The sequence below is a fragment of the Microchirus variegatus genome (assembly GCF_963457635.1).
Source record: "Microchirus variegatus genome assembly, chromosome: 9".
NCBI lineage: Eukaryota > Metazoa > Chordata > Actinopteri > Pleuronectiformes > Soleidae > Microchirus > Microchirus variegatus.
The window spans coordinates 22,631,622-22,648,431 of record NC_139810.1 but is presented as its reverse complement, the minus strand read 5'-3'; the positions used below and the strand labels follow the sequence as shown (position 1 = coordinate 22,648,431).

At 42.4% G+C, this 16,810-nt stretch overlaps 3 protein-coding genes across 3 annotated transcripts in view; all 3 read right to left on the bottom strand.

Annotated features, from left to right (window-relative positions):
• The window catches only part of LOC310932208 (homeobox protein Hox-B4-like), a gene marked incomplete at its 3' end in the record, with an annotated part of 54,733 nt that extends 42,224 nt beyond the window's left edge, over positions 1-12,509 (bottom strand). Inside the window, exon 1 of the mRNA XM_083895500.1 lies at positions 12,330-12,509. Within this exon, the coding sequence (XP_083751626.1) occupies positions 12,330-12,337 (8 nt within the window). The 5' untranslated portion in view covers positions 12,338-12,509. The remainder of the gene's footprint in view (positions 1-12,329) is intronic.
• On the bottom strand, positions 3,411-5,850 carry hoxc9a (homeobox C9a). The gene is made up of 2 exons (XM_083895161.1): positions 5,292-5,850; positions 3,411-4,248 (listed from the first exon to the last, which is right to left on the bottom strand). The coding sequence occupies exons 1-2, from the start codon at positions 5,830-5,832 to the stop codon at positions 4,004-4,006; spliced, it is 786 nt and encodes a 261-aa protein (XP_083751287.1). The 5' UTR covers positions 5,833-5,850; the 3' UTR covers positions 3,411-4,003.
• Positions 12,510-13,445: 936 nt separating the features above from the next.
• hoxc10a (homeobox C10a) lies at positions 13,446-16,540 on the bottom strand (the record flags this gene model as incomplete). The annotated part of the gene is made up of 3 exons (XM_083895499.1): positions 15,848-16,540; positions 15,589-15,784; positions 13,446-13,711 (listed from the first exon to the last, which is right to left on the bottom strand). Exons 1-3 carry the CDS (start codon positions 16,385-16,387, stop codon positions 13,446-13,448), a joined length of 1,002 nt encoding a protein of 333 aa, XP_083751625.1. The 5' UTR covers positions 16,388-16,540.
• Positions 16,541-16,810: the final 270 nt, after the last annotated feature.

The window sequence follows — 16,810 nt, the reverse complement described above, 5'->3', positions numbered from 1 at the left end:
ACCACAGGCGCCCCCCCCCCCCCCACCCCTCATCCTCCTCCACCCCCCGCCCCTTCATCTTTTCCTGCGACCGTGGTCAGACGTGGGCCCTACGTATATATATCCACCTTGAGAGGAGCTACACTAATCATAACCAACAACCCGAGAGGCTTTAAATGTGATCAGTGTTATATTTATAACAAAAGACTAAACTGATCCATGGAGTTTTGGGGGAAGTGGTTAAAATATAAGGAGTGTGAAGCATGATGCTGTTCCACTCCTCTCTGAATTTATAGTGCAGCTTGTTGTCTTTGCATGGAGGTTATGAGGTGTATAAAGCAGGAGAGGTTTCCCCCTTTATAAACGGTTAAAGCTGTTATGGGCATGCTGTTTGCCCTCACAGGCCAAATAGAGGGTTGTACAACGATTCCTCGAAAATAGTCGACCTATTATGGGCTGCAGTAGGTCAATGTAGCATTTAGGAGGCCGTGAAGACCAAAACTGTGACACTAAAAAGCCCAAAAACACTGAAGCTGTCACATTCAGGCCGAAGCTCTGAGCTTTAAGACAAAACAACCTGGTCGTAATGTAGACGCGTAAAGAGCAGAGCGACACACACTTGCACCATGCGCTGTAAAACACCGACACACGCAAATGTAAACACGACCTATGAATACCGCGTGCCACTTACTGACCCCGTAAAACCGACGAGGATAACCAGTAAATCTCCCACGCGGAGGAGTTCATAAAATTTTACATTGCATATTTAGCCACAATCAGCGCGCGCACAATTCCCAGCTCAATACTTGCACGAGCTCTCTCTCTCTCCCTCTCCCTCCCTCTCCAAATATGCCACTGTGGTTTTTGTGGGGTTACTCACGTTTTATACGCATCATCGTAAAATATGAAAGGCGCACTGGGCGAATTTATGGACCTTTCACACTCTATAAATATGCAGATTGCCAATCACAGTTGCACATATCCTGGGTCTTTGAAACGCTGATGCAAACGTTACAGCCGTTTAATATCTGCCTGTACAAATGAACGATAAGTTATTAAAAAATATATATATATTATTAATATTATTTTATTATTAATACTAATAAAAAGGGAGTTGACAAAATAATAATTGTTATTAGTGTTGTTTGCATTCTCTGTTATAATGAACGTTTATATCATATTGTTGTCATTATTGCTACTTCTTGTATGAATGGGATGTTACTGATGCTATTGTTATTAAATAAATCTTATTTAATTTTAATGATTCTTGGCTCTTTATTAACTGCTATTTAATTTTGCGTTTTAACTTTTTTTTTTACTTTTTTTTTAAATATCTATATTTATACTGGTGCATGGAAATAAAAACAAAACATTATATATCTATATATATATAATGCTTTGATTTTATTTCCATTTACAATAATTAAATACATTTTTTTTTTTTAAATGTGCAGAAACACAATGCGGACACCGTGACGCTGCATTAGCCCGAATAAGCAGTTACATTGTTGTCGCTTTATTGATGCACTTTTGTTCAAACTAGAACCTATGTGAGCTCAATTATCCGAGGGTCAAAGGGCACAACATTGGTGGCAATTAAAGATAATTTCACAATAATAATAATAGTAATCGTAATAATAATAAATTCAGGGAAATATTGGTTAGGCTGGACAGTTTTTTTTGTTTTGTTTTGTCTTTTTCAAGAGAAATACTAGCTTGCATCAAAAGATTAAAAAACAAATGAAAATGATAATACCAAATTAAATAACAACAACAATAAATCCAGCTTGTGCAAACAATGTGTAAGCCTTTGCTCTGTGGCCTGCTGCACAAAATGCGGTGGGTGACCATATCTGTCATTTTGTCATCGATGGGTTACTATTCATCCTCGAGCCAAGCCACAGAGCTGTAAAAAATAAAAGGAAAGAGACACTCGACACACACACACTCTGCTCAAAACATGGAGCAACAGCGTCATCTAGCGTCCAAACGGCTCCTCAACATGAGCCAATCCACCAATCAGAAACAGCTGTGATGCAGAAAGGAAGCTCCACGTTTGTCCAAAAACCTTGTGTTTTGCTCACCATTCTCCTCAAATAAAGCAGCCGTTTATCATCACGTGATCTGTGCATCGAAACATTATGTGTGTGTTTTTTACAGCAACATTTTAGATGGTTGTTGTGCTGTATCATTTGATGTCATGGATGAGACTTGCTCTCATACACGAGTGCAGTGCCGCGTCCATATTTATGAACAATAACTATTGACTTTCCCCCCCCATAATTGTAGGCTAATCGAGCACTCATGTGATGAAGTGCAGAGCGGCTGCAGAAGGCCCCCATCAGGCCAAACGTCCTCTCAACAGTGCGCATGACTCCCCTTTGAAGGAGTCCACCACCACCGTCCATTAAAACCATAAAGTAATTTAGCCCAGACGTCTAGCCAGTTAGTCGAGTTTGCTTTGTTCGTCTGCATTTGAGACAAACAGCCAGAGTTCCAGCAGGGGCTGTAAAACTGGCATTTTTGTCCGAGCCGAGCGGAAATGTGCTGCATTGGGGCTTTGAAATGACTGCATCCTGTCCGTATTGTTTGCCACCACAAAAAGGCAATTTAGGCCTGACCCAGGAAACAAACGCGAGACATGGGAAATTGTCTCTCACCTTAAAAAAAAAAAGTCAGCTGCTCAATTTCAGCCTGAGATTTCTTCTGAATGCCTGTGCTAGGAAGAACACGTGCATTTAAAAATTAAATTAATTTAAAATGAACGCCCAATAGCACTATTTACAAAAAACTGAAAGTCGGCTCATTGTTCTTGGATATGTGACATTTGTCCTTTAACTAACTAAAATAACACATTCAAAGCTCTTTTGCATAAGTAATAATGTAAACAACTATGACTGTGTGTGAGGAAATGCACATACTAATGTGTGTGTTCACTTCATATATATATATATATATGTGTGTGTATAACTGTGCATATAACTGTAAAAGTAAGTTGTGGAGTATCAAAATAGAACTAACACAAAGCTATTCGCAGATGTAACTGTGCGCATGTTTTGTTCGGCTTCGTCATTACCCGCAGGAGCAGAGCTCTAGTGTGTGTGTGTGTGTGTGTGTGTGTGTAGGCCTCAGCTGTATTTACGGTATTTACGCGGGTCAGATCATATCAGTTGCAGAGGTTACTTATTTGGGAAACACTCGTGTTTGTGATGTGGGAACTCCACTTCCTGTTACGAATTTTCAAAATCCACAGTAGATTGTTCATGCAGAGGTGCAGGTCAGGGGAGTCAGGGCCCTCTCTGTCCACTTCCGAGTCACAATAAAAACAGAATACAAGCACTCAGTGATTATGTTTATATTTGCAGAGGTCTATAGCTACACTCTACAATTAAACTACAGTCCAAGAGGAGAGAGGGAGAGAGAGAGAAAGAGAGAGAAGGAGAAAGATGCACAAATACAGCGACGACTATCACAAAAATACACAATAGACAAACGCGTCCGTTCGCAGATGCTCTGTTTCTGTACAAAATACCACACCTGCACAACAACGTACAAAGGAAAATGAAACATGACTGAAAAAACATTCACGTCATAAATAGATGTGTTCGTGAAATTCAAAAGAATTCAAGTATTTTCTTTCTTCGGACAGTTCAAATGTAACCAAACGGCGCTTTTTATTTTATTTTTTTTCTCGTATAAGAAAAAAAATATATTAAAAAAAAAAAAAAGTATACATATATAAAGTTATAACAAAGTGGAAAAAAAGGAATATAGTTATCTCATTTATTTTTTTTATTTCTCTTTTTCTTCTTTTCTCTGACGCTTGACACGTAATTGTGCACTGGAAAAAAATAACATAATCAGCATCAAACAGTCTCGTAATTAAGGGTTAATACAAAATCCAACAGTGATAAATATGCAGAGAGGGGAATCATCGTGTGTTTTGGTACATCTGTGCTGTCCATGTTGATTAGAGTGGTTATTGTGGCTGGGGTTTTTTTTCCTCTTCTCACTGCAGCCTCCATTATTGTTCTTTTCTGTCGCTCCTTTCTTTGTTCATTTTCTTCATCTTCATTCGCCGGTTCTGAAACCAGATTTTCACCTGCCTCTCGGTCAGATTCAGCACCCTCGCCACCTCGTACCGGCGGTCTCTTGTGAGGTACATATTGAACAAAAACTCCTTTTCCAGTTCCAGAGTCTGGTACTTTGTGTAAGGACACCGCTTCTTCCTTGTGGAGCGGGCGTGTATCCAATTTGCCACAGGGTTATCTGCGAATAAAAAGCATACAAATAAAAGAATAATACTAATAATAAAAAGAACTAATAAACAAGACCTGATCAAAACCGAAACTATGACAAATGACTCTGCCCACATGAGAAAATATGCCTCTGCAGTGTTTAGCTACTAAGTGGGCGTGAGAAAAAGAAGAAGAAGATGCCTCAATTAAAAACAGTGTCAACATGAGCTGATAGTAAACATATTCAAAGAGGTTTCTCAGCGTCCGACTTTTGCAGGCTTTTACAGTGATTTGCTTCCTCGTCACTTTAACTTGTGAGTCAACTCTGTCGTAAAATACTCAATGCGCTTATTCACTTTATTGGCCCATAAAATGGCCAGTAGTTCAAGCCGTTACAGGTCCATGCTGATGAAAGTCCTCGAGTGTGTCCCTACATTCCTTAAGCTGTGCTGCAGGAGTCTCTCACGAGAGAACGTTTCTATACATAAACAGATTATATTCTCGTTCTGATGGGGATTATATTAGGACTGGGGAATCACCTTTTATTTCCCAGATAGGTTTAGATAAAAAGATAAATAAAACATAATTAAACAGGACTGAGAGTCTGCTCATAGTGAGCCCTAGTGTGCTGCATGAAATGGCACGAGGTCAAAAATATGCTCGTTAAAATGCTCAATAAAACATTTACTGATGAACTCATGTGTCTGTTTCTGCGGTTCACTTTTAAAAGCACACCCTTTTTTTTTTAAACTCCCCTCATGCTATGCTATATAATTCCAAATTCAACGTGTTCCTGTAGGTTTGAGTCCATGTTTACAACCTCGTCTGCTTTTATAGCCCCAATATTAGCCTAATAGCGTTTGTCTTTTATAGTTCCTAACGCTGCTCTCTCCGTGCAGCAGAGGAGACCCGGAGCTGAGCACGACACAGGGAATCAATCTGCTTTAAATTCTCTCACTTTTACGCGCGACGTTAAAATGCCTCTCAGCAAAGAAAAAAAAAAGTAGTTTAAAACAACCCTCAAGTAAAAACTCCCACCCGGCTGTAAAAAGACCTGCAGGAGCTTGAACTTACTCGGATCTAGCTCCGGCTTCTCTTCTTTATGTTTCCCTGAGACAAGGAGCTCCGACTCGGGAGAGGAAACGTTCTGATGCGTCTTGTCTCTGTCAGTGGATGAGCAGTACAGATAATCCGTGTAGTTCCGTCCGCTGGAGCCGAGGCACTCTCCGGCTCTGTGCTCCTGAAAGGCGTCGGGCTTCAGCCCGTAGTGCCTGTTGTTCCCCGGGTAGCCATGGAAAGTCACGGCGCCTGATATCGGCTCCAGCCATGACCGCACGTACCGCGAGTCTGTGCCTATGTGCGGTTGGTGACTGTATGGATGATAAACCACTGATGACTGCGAGTGAACGGGGGCCCAGGAGGTGGAGAAGACCGGCGTCTTGGGTGCGAAGCTGCAGGAAGGATAGTCTGAGCACTCCGGTACTAGGGACGTCGGTCGAGGGGCGGCTGGGTGCGAACCGGGCGCCGAGAAGCGAGCAGCAGCAAGGACATCCTCGTTCTCATGGTTGATCAAGGAGTCCACATAGTAATTACTTATGGGACCCGTGGTCGACATGTCGAAGCTTCCCTGACTCTTTTACATGCATCCGATTATTATATGGCGTGTATGTGTACTTTTTTATCTGGCCATAGAACAATCAAGGCAGGTAATTATTTCTCAACGCTCCCCTGCCTGCTATTGGCTGCCTCGTGGACACGTGACTATATTTACCCCCACAGAAATTGTACAGTGGATCAATGCGCCACTTATCCTGGGATACCAATGCACTTAAATCGGATTAAAGAATGCACTCTTTTGCGCATTTTCCGGGACCTAATGGAGGTAACTTCAACAATCCGTGTGTTTTCCGTGTTGTTTAATGAATGAAAGATGTTTGTGGAGACTGTTTGTAGACGCAGAACAGACCTGTGCACGTTAGCTCTATGACCGAGGAAGGCACTATTTGATGGTGTAATCAATCTCTGTCTGGTGAAATCCACCGCAGCACCGTGTTATTAGAAGGACTAGTATTACAGCATTAAAGTGTTTATGGAATCGTTGGCGAGTTTGTTTTATATCGCATTTGATCACGTGAAAGCTTTATAACTTCCTGCGGAATGTTGTTAATTTCTCCATAGAAGCCTCCACAGTAGCCACATGTAGACAGGCGCGCGCGCGGGAGAGGAAATCAAAATAAGGGGATGCAGAATATACTACGACAATAAAAGTTTGTGCTGCTTTTTTAACGAGGGCGCAACAGAACAAACATTTCCTAAACGGGGTCTGCGGAGATAGGAAAGGAGGGGGATCCACATTCTTGACAAGCAGCCCACTACAGCGGGCTATATTCGGCTGGTGACCGTTCATGTTTTTATGCCCATCAATAAATTTTAACGAGGACCATTTGATTGTTCATAAACGTGTCGTTAATAAGACTACATCCGGGTTCCTCGTGAAACATAAAAAAAAAACTCCACAGCCACTGCATGTGCACGTGAAACAATTCATATCAGAGGAAAAAAAGAGGGTACAGCAGAGCAGTGGAGGTGAAAAAGGGAGGGGGGGGGGGGTATCTCATAATAAGGATAACGTTACTGTTGCATCCAATGACAGGAGTTTACTGGTTTGCCCTGTAATATATTGACTGTAAAAGCAAACCAGCAAGTCCTCTGCAGGGCTGCAGCCACGCACACAGCAAATAAGACAACACTGATACACGGGGACGTAACTGAAGAAGGCAGCACTGTCACAGGGAGCACAATTAGACTAATTGTGCCATAAATAATGTAAGTTTAATGCATATATGTGCAGACTGTAAGGGGGTAGAGCAGACAATGGTGGCTGGTGCATTAGTAAATGCACGTTTTGTTCCCGTGGTGCAGGAGAAGATTTGTGCCTGACGATTTTATTGTCTGCAGTGATACTGGTTTTGCTCCATATTGTTGTTTTACTAGTTTGATATTTACTTTTTTTTTGTTTTGTGACTGTGCTTAGCTAAAAGAAAAAGAAAATGGATGTAGTTGAACATCATGTGCAAACCACACAGACGTGATATGTGCACAAAAGTGACGCCACTATGCTGAAATTAACTCAAAATGGGCGCACTGTTTCCCATTAATTGCCCAGCACAAAATGTCGGTTTATACCGGAGACAACAAAGAGGCAGACACCAAAAATAATCCCAACATTTACTCTGCAGTGCATGCAAAATGAAACGGTAAAGTGCTAATATCAGAAAACACATCTCCCTTTGTCTTTGTCACGGCCAGTCTGCACACGGGTCAGATGACGTCACCAATCGGTCAAATAAATTCAACTTGAGTCAAAAGAATTCGTCAGTGTGGACATTTCACTGACATCAAATTCAAGATATTTCATCTTCGTGGCTTTAAAAAAAAAAACTAAATAACATGACCGGGTTGTTTCGGCGTTGTTTTGTCACGGCTGCTGAGTTCAGATTCAAGCATGAAATTTAAAAGGCCAGACGTCAGACCTTAACCCGGATAACTGCGTCCCGGAGTGGGACTGATCAATGCGCCAGACGCTGGTCAAGCAAATAATCCACCACATGTTTACAGGAGACAAAAAAAGAGAATGTTTCAGCTTGTGTTTCTGTTCATTTTCTGCAGGTTAAAAGGAGTTTGAGTGCGTTAATTCCTCTGCTGCCATTAACGCTGAATGAAAGTGTGCTCAACGGCCATGTATTACAATAACATATGGTCATATCACTGCGTTATATCAGTGTCCATGTCGAGAGGAAGCCTTTCTAATGTTTTGGGCGTAAACGCAAATAAAAGAGTGTGTTTCATTAATAAAGAGGGACGAATTCTTTCTCACGTACTTGTCTCTCGTCATGTTTAATGTGCTTTAATAAAAGTCATCATTAAATATCCCTTTGTTGTTTGCTTTTTTTTAAATGTCTTAACATGTTCGTACAAAACTGCAACCCGCAACTAGATCACGTAAAAGTAAACCGCCAATAAATAACAGCGTATTTTGCGACACCAATATAACATTTTCCGTCCTCATATCTTTATGTTTAATCTAATATTGTGTCTTTTCACATGAATCAAACTGTGGCGCACAACACAAGTAGCACCAGGGTTGTTATTTTAAGTTTACTTCAGACGTTTGTTACAATAATATCTTCTATGGAAAACGAATATTAGAAATAGAACCCAGTATGTAGACAAAAATAATAAAAGTTTGCTTTCAGATGGATTGAATCACTTAAAAACCAACTTAAGTAATTGTTTTCAATATTTGTGTTCGCCTCTAAAACTGAATAGACTCGAAGTTTCGTCATGTTAGTGCAAGTCAGGGATACACAGGTACATTTTGATTTTTTTTTTATTAATATAAGACTTGTTCTGGCACGAGAGCATCAGTGTTTGGAAACTGCTTCCGCCATGAGTCTGACCGACATTTCCCCATTACACGATTACATTTTACATTCTATTAAAACAGGGGAAAACACATCACACACACACACAGCTGTAACTCTGCAATATGCGTCAAAATGCGTTTTGTCTTACATCCAGGACACTTATCCACACTCCTGAGTCTTTATTTATACGTCATCTGGGCGCCAGCACAGATAATTGTGTCCCAGTTTGGGTGTTTGTGTGTGTGTGTATCCGTGCTGCAGCAGTGTTCACTGACTGACGCGTCATCATAACAACACAGAAAACACATTGGCAGAAGCAGCTGTTTCACCACCAAGTTGGCAACACGAAGAAGGAGAAAACGCCTAAACACAGAGTTGACAACACGGAGAACAGTTGAACCGTAGACACAACAGCTTCAATGAACGCCATGTAAACAAGAGAGCAAACTTGAGAATGGCCCAAAAAAAACACACACACGCAGAACAAAGACAACGTGCAGATTAACACCAGCTGCAGAATCTTATTTGTATCACGAGCATAAAGAGATTATCGCATTATCTCCTGTGTGTCTTCATCACATCTGTCGAAACTCTGTTTGGATTCACTTCCACCAGTGAAGCAGCACGCGCTTCGTGGATAAAAATGATATATAGAATCATGAATGTACAGTTAGAACACGAGTTTCATCCATTTGACAAGCACGGCCACACTTAATGGATCATATAGACACGTTATTATATTTCAATAACGCCACTCACGGTGCAATTCTCTGCGAGAAATAGTCAAAGATATTAAAGCACAACACATTTTTCCTTCACATCAGGCAGGATGGTTCCCTCCCACACACACACACACACACACACACACACACACACACATGCACGGTGCAGCTCAATGTGTGGTTTATCTCCAGTTCACATTTGGGCCATCTTCAACCGCGCGGAAACTCTGCATATGGACATTTCAAAGTATAAAAGTTATTTATAAGGACACATATGCACAACAGACAGCGCCGCTGCATCATCAGAGTCAGCTGAAAAGCCTCGAACAGACACTTCCACAGAATCCAAACACACACACACACACACACATCCACTATACTTCAAACCTGTTTATAATCAAAGCACTTGATCAAATCCCACATTTTTGCAGCAAACGCAAAATGTTGTAAGGATAAACTTAAATAAATAAATAAATAGATGCTGCGTCATATATAAGTCAATTAATTCCAAATTACAAACCAATCAACCAACAATGCAAAACATTTCCAAATGTTCTTTTGCCTTTTTTAAATAAATAAAGTCCAAGGTGGTGGCTGTTACTCTCAAATACACTATCTGTAATTAAATAGTAATTTAAAAGAAAAAGTGGTGAGCCTATAGTTTGCTGATTGCGCCAGTAACACTTACACTAACACTAACACTTCTGGCGCTGTCCTGCGGAAATGGCCGTGTAAAGGCTTCAGTTCCTGTGCGCCACTACAAAGTCAAATAAATTGTTTTATGTGTATATGGTTTTAGGGTGAATCTGTGCAGTTCTCGGGGCTGTTTCCAGCGCTGTAAAGTCTTTGTCAGTGATGCATTCCAGCGGAGACACTCATTCACTGAGCTGAATGAAAGTGACTTTGGATTCCAGACTCTGTCTCTTCCAGTTGCAACCACCGCCGCCAATAGGAGGGGGGCTGAGAAAACAAGGGGAAATTAAACGGGGACTGAAGTTTTCCTCGCAAAAAATAAGATGCAGCACTTTCCAGAAATAAACTCTCGTGTCTTTCCTGGACATGTCCAGTTTCTCCTTTCTCTTTGTTAGTATTGATCAGTGTTGTCAGTAATCACAGGGTTTACTGTTCAAGGCAAAACAAAAATAAATTTACGACAATACACGCACGAGTCTATGGTGCAATAGTTTTAGTGCAATGAATTATTCAAATATTTCAGTGCGATTGGACTATATGACATAATTTAATGCTACTTACAACTACTTAATACTGATTAATACTTAATACAAATATACTAATGCAGTCTCAATCCCGGCGAGGCAGAAAATAGCTGTTTTTACTCCTGCTCTTTGCAAAATGAGCGTAAAAAAATCATCTCCGTGTAGTTGAAGGAAATAGATTAAAGTTTGACATCAAATGTTGCAAAATGGCATGAACAAGTGAACAAATAGACACAAACATCTAAAGCAAAACTGTTACAAAGAGCCTCCAAATCATGCAAATAACCCTCCCTCTCTCTCCCTTTCTCACACACACAAACACAAACATACACACACACACACTCACATACAAGCGCGCGCGATGCATCCTAATATCTAGTTATCTAGTTTACATTTGGACCACATTAACCGCGCTGGAAGTCAAAATGTGCAAAGTTATTTGTATTTAAAGTTGTGTATTCGTACACAACACAAACTACAACTGCAGGAATGTCACTAATTAAGAATATAACAATCCTTAATTAGGTCAATGTGGTGTGGAAGTGATGCGGAAAACGCTCCATTTTCAAAGAAAGCATTGTTTTAGACTCGCATACACACTGTCATGTCATATTATGAATCTTTATAACACGTGGAAACTATAATAGCAGATATTTTAGACAGTCACACAGGCGAGGACTGTTCACATCACAAAACGCATCAATTATCATTTTTATGATAAATATATCAAAGTGAAATATCCATCCATCCATCTACAGCACCTGAAGCTCCTAAAACCTCAGCACACACACACACACACACACACACACACACACACACACACACACACACACACACACTGCCAGTGATGACAGATGCAATACAACACAGTCTAAAACTTTACCCCCATGTTGTTTACAATCTATTCTCCTCCTAAGAGCCTCAGGAGGTTTTACAGCCCGCCACAAAACAACAGCAAAGAAAGAAAACCCCTCTCTGTCCAGGGCATTGCAGCTCAGTTCATTTACAATGCCATTTGCGGGGACTTGGGGTGACTAGAGGGGGTAATTCAGCGGAAATTGTGCCCTTGATGAAGACGAACTGACGTAATCAAGGCAGTTTCTTGTTGCCGAGCCAGGAAGCCAACCCCAACAACATGAAACTACCTAAACCACGCTTCAGCTTCGCGCAAAAAAGAGGGGTTAAAAATCCATGGACAAGGAAAAATGCATTGCATGCAACAAAAAAAAAGGAAAGAGAGCCAAGTGAGGACTGACTACCAGCACAAAGAGATAAGGCGAGTACTATCACAATAAAACACACCAGGCTGCAGTCAAAGCTCGACTCAACTGTACACTGTAATGCATGTGTTCATCAATTTACTCATAACAACCCGTGTCATCGTCTGTTTTTATGTTCTGATTCCATAAAGAGTATAGCATCAAACATGTTCAAACTTAGACATTCAGTCACAGTTGATACCCAGGAGCACAAAGAGTGTCAAAAAGAATCAGCATAAGCAGCAGCAGCAGCAGCAGCAATGTGGAAAGAGAAGAAGAAGAAGAAAAATAGGAGGATGATAATAATAATCATAAAGAAAATCAGCAGCACGCGTTTTTAATATCAGCAATAATTCACGTGAGTTATCAGCGTGAGCAGTCATGCAAGCGTGCATGCCACAGGAGCTGTCAAAGCACGCCTCCCCTGACAGATGTGGCATGCTTTCCAAAACAGGACATGTAAATATTAAGGAAACATGTGTCCTACCTTGCCATGCCTCCCTCCTGCAGTCAGACGCCTTCCCTGTCCTGCTTAGTTATCCACGTGTTTACAGGGACGCTGTGTTGTTATTGTTGCTCCTGCAGCCGTCGCTGTTCCTTTATTCTCCATCTTTTCCCCCCTTATCTCCTGCGCTCCAGTGAAGCTCCATTATCCTCCCCGGGTGGAGGCGACTGCTGCTCCCTCGCAGCCCCGGCGACTCGGGCTGGATCCCCCGCACATTGCAGTCTGGAGTGTGGATTAGCCCTCCTCCACACACACACACACACACACACTCTCTCACTCACACACACCTTTAAACGCATCTTTACTGCTGCAGCACATTATATTTGCAGATCATAAAATCCTCCCCCAACGCTTTCCAGGGCGAACCTGACATTAGAATTTTATGACCTTGACGTACTGTGGTCACCTGGATAATATTTAAATCAACGTTATGGTCTCTCACTTCTATTAAAACTGCCATGATCTCCTTCTCTCATCCGCAGTGTCTCTCCCTCCCTCACATTTCCACCACTATGCCAGTGGAAGGACAAAGTTGGTAATATACCTCTTCTTTTTTTCCCTCCCCTCTATTATTTTTTTTTTTTATTGTTTTGGACTCGTTTGCCATGACATGGCTTTACTATCATCATGTGCATTACACAGAGCCTGGATGAGACACCAGGGAGGAAGCTGCACAAGTGGCAGCAGAGAGTGATACAGTTCTCGTGCCAGGTTGTTGTTCGTGGACAGCTTGAGATTTGTCTCCTCCTTTTTTTTTTAGTTTGGATGTTGGTGGAATTATAACACACTATTGTTCCAATGCTGCTGCTGCTGCTGCTGCAAGTGTTCACCTGGAAACCAAGGCTAGTCTGCAGGCTGCCGGGATTTACTGATAATTTAAGGAGGCACGCGTTGTGTGCGCGCGCGCGTGTGCGTGTATGTGTCAGATAGTGATAAAATTGATGAATGATAATTGAATGAGACACGTATGTCTGTCTGTTTTTGTGCCTGCAGTGTTTGTGCAAGTGCGCGCGCACGTGTGTGTATGCATGTGTATGTGTGCGTGTGTGTGTATATATATATATATGTGTGTGTGTGTGTGTGTGCGCGTAATTAATCTCAGGAGTAACTGTAAACTCCACTCTTCTCCCTGTGGAGCTTCTTCTGCTTCATGCGTCTGTTCTGGAACCAGATCTTGACCTGTCTGTCGGTCAGGTTGATGCTCCGGCTGATCTCCAGGCGGCGCTCCCGAGACAGATACATGTTGAACAAGAACTCCTTCTCCAGCTCCAGCGTCTGGTACTTTGTGTAGGGACAGCGCTTCTTCCGTCCACTTTTGGCGTTCAACCAGTTCGCCCCCGGTGTCTTCTCCGCCGTTAAATCATCTGCGCAGAGAGCAGAGGAAACACCAACAGTCAAGTGTTTGCGCACACATCATATATATACACACACACGGCCTGATACAACATCCTCTATAATGGATGCTACACACACACACACGCCCATTTCTCAAACTCACACTAATTAAAATTGAACAGGAATGAAGTGAGTAGCTAATAAGAGATTTACCTGGCTCTTCCATGACTCACTTGATCAAATGAACAACGCCAAACATCCCACCTTAAGCTCCAGCGCCTACTGCTACATGGCAAATTGCTTTCGTATGACGTAGAGCTTATAATTAGATAAAATCAAACAGGGTGTGTAAGCACTTCTTTTGTCTATGTTGCACCTCAGACTCCCATTAATTTTTTATTACTTTCACTCACCAGAGCCAGATAAAAATTTTTATTTTTTTTGGGGAGGTTCATCCCCAAAACATTAGGAAACTCTCTGAAGCTTATACGTGACACAGGAAATACATAAAGACAAAGAAACAAGGCAGGGAAACATTACACTGATGCACATTCTGTTAATTCCTTGATTAGGTTGAGGACTCTGGGGAGTAACGCCTCTTCCACACACACACACACACACACACACACACACACACAATGTAGGTTACAGTAATAATTACCATAATGTGCGAGACTCTGTGTCTCTGTCCCATATTCAATCATTTAATTCAGTAATATGGGATTAACACACACACATACACACACACACAGTTGCCTTCATCTAATTTCCAATTAAATTAAAAGAAATGAAGAGGAGCTTGTTGATCATGTGTGAAGCTTTTAGCTCAACCCATAAATAACAACAACAACCCACAACTAGAGTTTTCCAGTTTTACGCAGTAACAAAAGAGGCACAGGGATGAGTTGTGAGCTAAATGTTGCTTTAGCATCAATTTATTAAAGGGGTTGTTATTTATTTTTATCCTCGTAATTATTATCATTGCGTTCAATTAAAAGTGCTCGTCTTAAATACAACATTTGGTTTCTCGCACACAAGTCAAACAGGGAAAACAACGAATAGTGTTTTTTTCCCCTGACATTTTCACATTTTAAAAGTAAGAGTGAAAATAAACTTGTGTGCTCATATCTTAACTTTCATTTTTAAATCATTGGGTAGGCTGCAATTGTCCTGAATTATCGATGCGTCGACGCAGAAAAGTCAACATCTACTGTCTCTCTTATGGTTTGGGTTTTTTGTTTTTTTACATTAAAACCAGAGCACAAAAGGTTTGCAACAGTGGATTAAAAAAATGTACAATTACCATATTTGCATTTGCTTCTGACAGATTATTTAAAGCGAATAATTGTGCTGTTAAAATGGCTGCGTCTCACAATGTAAATGATCTATGTAAGAGGGAGAGTGAAAGAGAAAGTGTGTGTGTGTGTGTGTGTGTGTGTGTGTGTGTGTGTGTGTGTGTGTGTGTGTGTGTGTGTGTGTGTGTGTGTGTGTGTGTGTGTGTGTGTGTGTGTGTGTGTGTGTGTGTGTGTGTGTGTGTGTGTGTGTGTGTGTGTAAGAGAGAGCGTGTTTATTTCAATGATAACTGCCCATCTCACATTCTCACATTAATGGAAAGGTGTTAAATGCCACGGGCACCATAATAACCCCCGCAGACGAGCCTGTCAATTGTAGCCCACACGGTCCATACGACTGCTATCAGAATCAAACACACGAGAGTGTGTGCGTGACTGAGCCGTGACCCAAACACAGTGCACGCGCACACACTCACACAACACTGACTGGGATTAATGCACGAGTGCAATATTTAAGTGCATTTTTTGTGTGTTTACGTGCATGAACGTGTGTGTGTGTTTGGGGGGAGGGGGTGTAGGGGTTGTTGTAGTAGTAGTAGTAGTAGTGGTTCTACCTTTTAATTCCCCGTCCGAGTTCTCTGAGCAGCTGTCACTCTTGGCCTTCTCCTCCTTCCTGCTCTGACTCTCCTCTGCCTTTGAAAGCCCTCGCGCCGATTTGCTGCAGCCCACTGTCGATTCTGGTGCTGATTCAACAGATGTCGCCAAATGAGTCAGAGAGAAGCCGGAGGGGAAGTGCTGCTGCTGCTGCTGCTGCTGCTGCTGCTGCTGCTGCTGCTGCTGCTGCTGCTGCTGCTGCTGCTGCTGCTGCTGCTGGTCATCCTGCTGCTGCTGCTGCTGTGGCCTCCCTCCGCTCAACACCTGGAAACAGCCGCTGGCCGGGGCGGCAGTCTGTCGAGGCCGGCAGCTATTGTTGTTGTCCCCCAGCCGGATGTAAGTGGCCGCCTCTGTTGTCCGTTTCCCCTTATTGCTGTCATCCTGATAGAGGCAACAAAACGCCTCCTCTTTGACGTTACCCGCTGGAAACGAGCAGGGTTGTAAACACTGGGCAACAGGTTGTTCGTCCCTGCTGCTTTTAGAGGCTGGGGTCCATGTGGCCAGCTGAGCTGACAGGTAGGGCCCATCCTGGAAGCCGCTGAGCGGCGCAGCACCGCCCGCTGCTCCGTCGTCTCTTTTGGAGAGTGAAGATGGTCCAATCTTGCCAATGTTTCTCATCATTGAATATCCGTACTCTGCAGCTGTGTGGATGTACATCCCGGGGCTGTTGGAGTAACCCTCACCCCTGAAGGAAGATGATCCTCCCATTAAGGAATCCATCAGGAAGTTACCGGGCGCTATGTTATTCGGACATGACATTTTTTGGGCATTTGGCACCAGCTGCAGTGACCGTTTGGTGTGTGTGTGTTGCACCACTGGTCGAAACTAGGGGATTTCTCTGGGAGAATCAGGACAGTAGGATGCTGACATCTTTTGGAGGAGGGGGGGCTGCAAAAATATCAGGAACATAATTATGGATGCTGGGAGACATGTCACGTGATTTTCAGACCAATCGCGGCGTGGAAGTGGCCTTGATGCTCCAGACTGGCGTGACGTCAGCGCGGTCAAGTTGGGAGAGCAGCAGCGTTTCGGTGGAGCAAGAGCGCCACCTAGCGACCGCTCACCGGTCATAACAGGCAGGCCCACAGCAGGAAGAACAAAGGAGGGAGTACTGCAGCAGGGATTTTTTTAAGGGCACTTCCTACGTGGCTTATGAGAATTTCAATTCCGTTTAAGTTGACA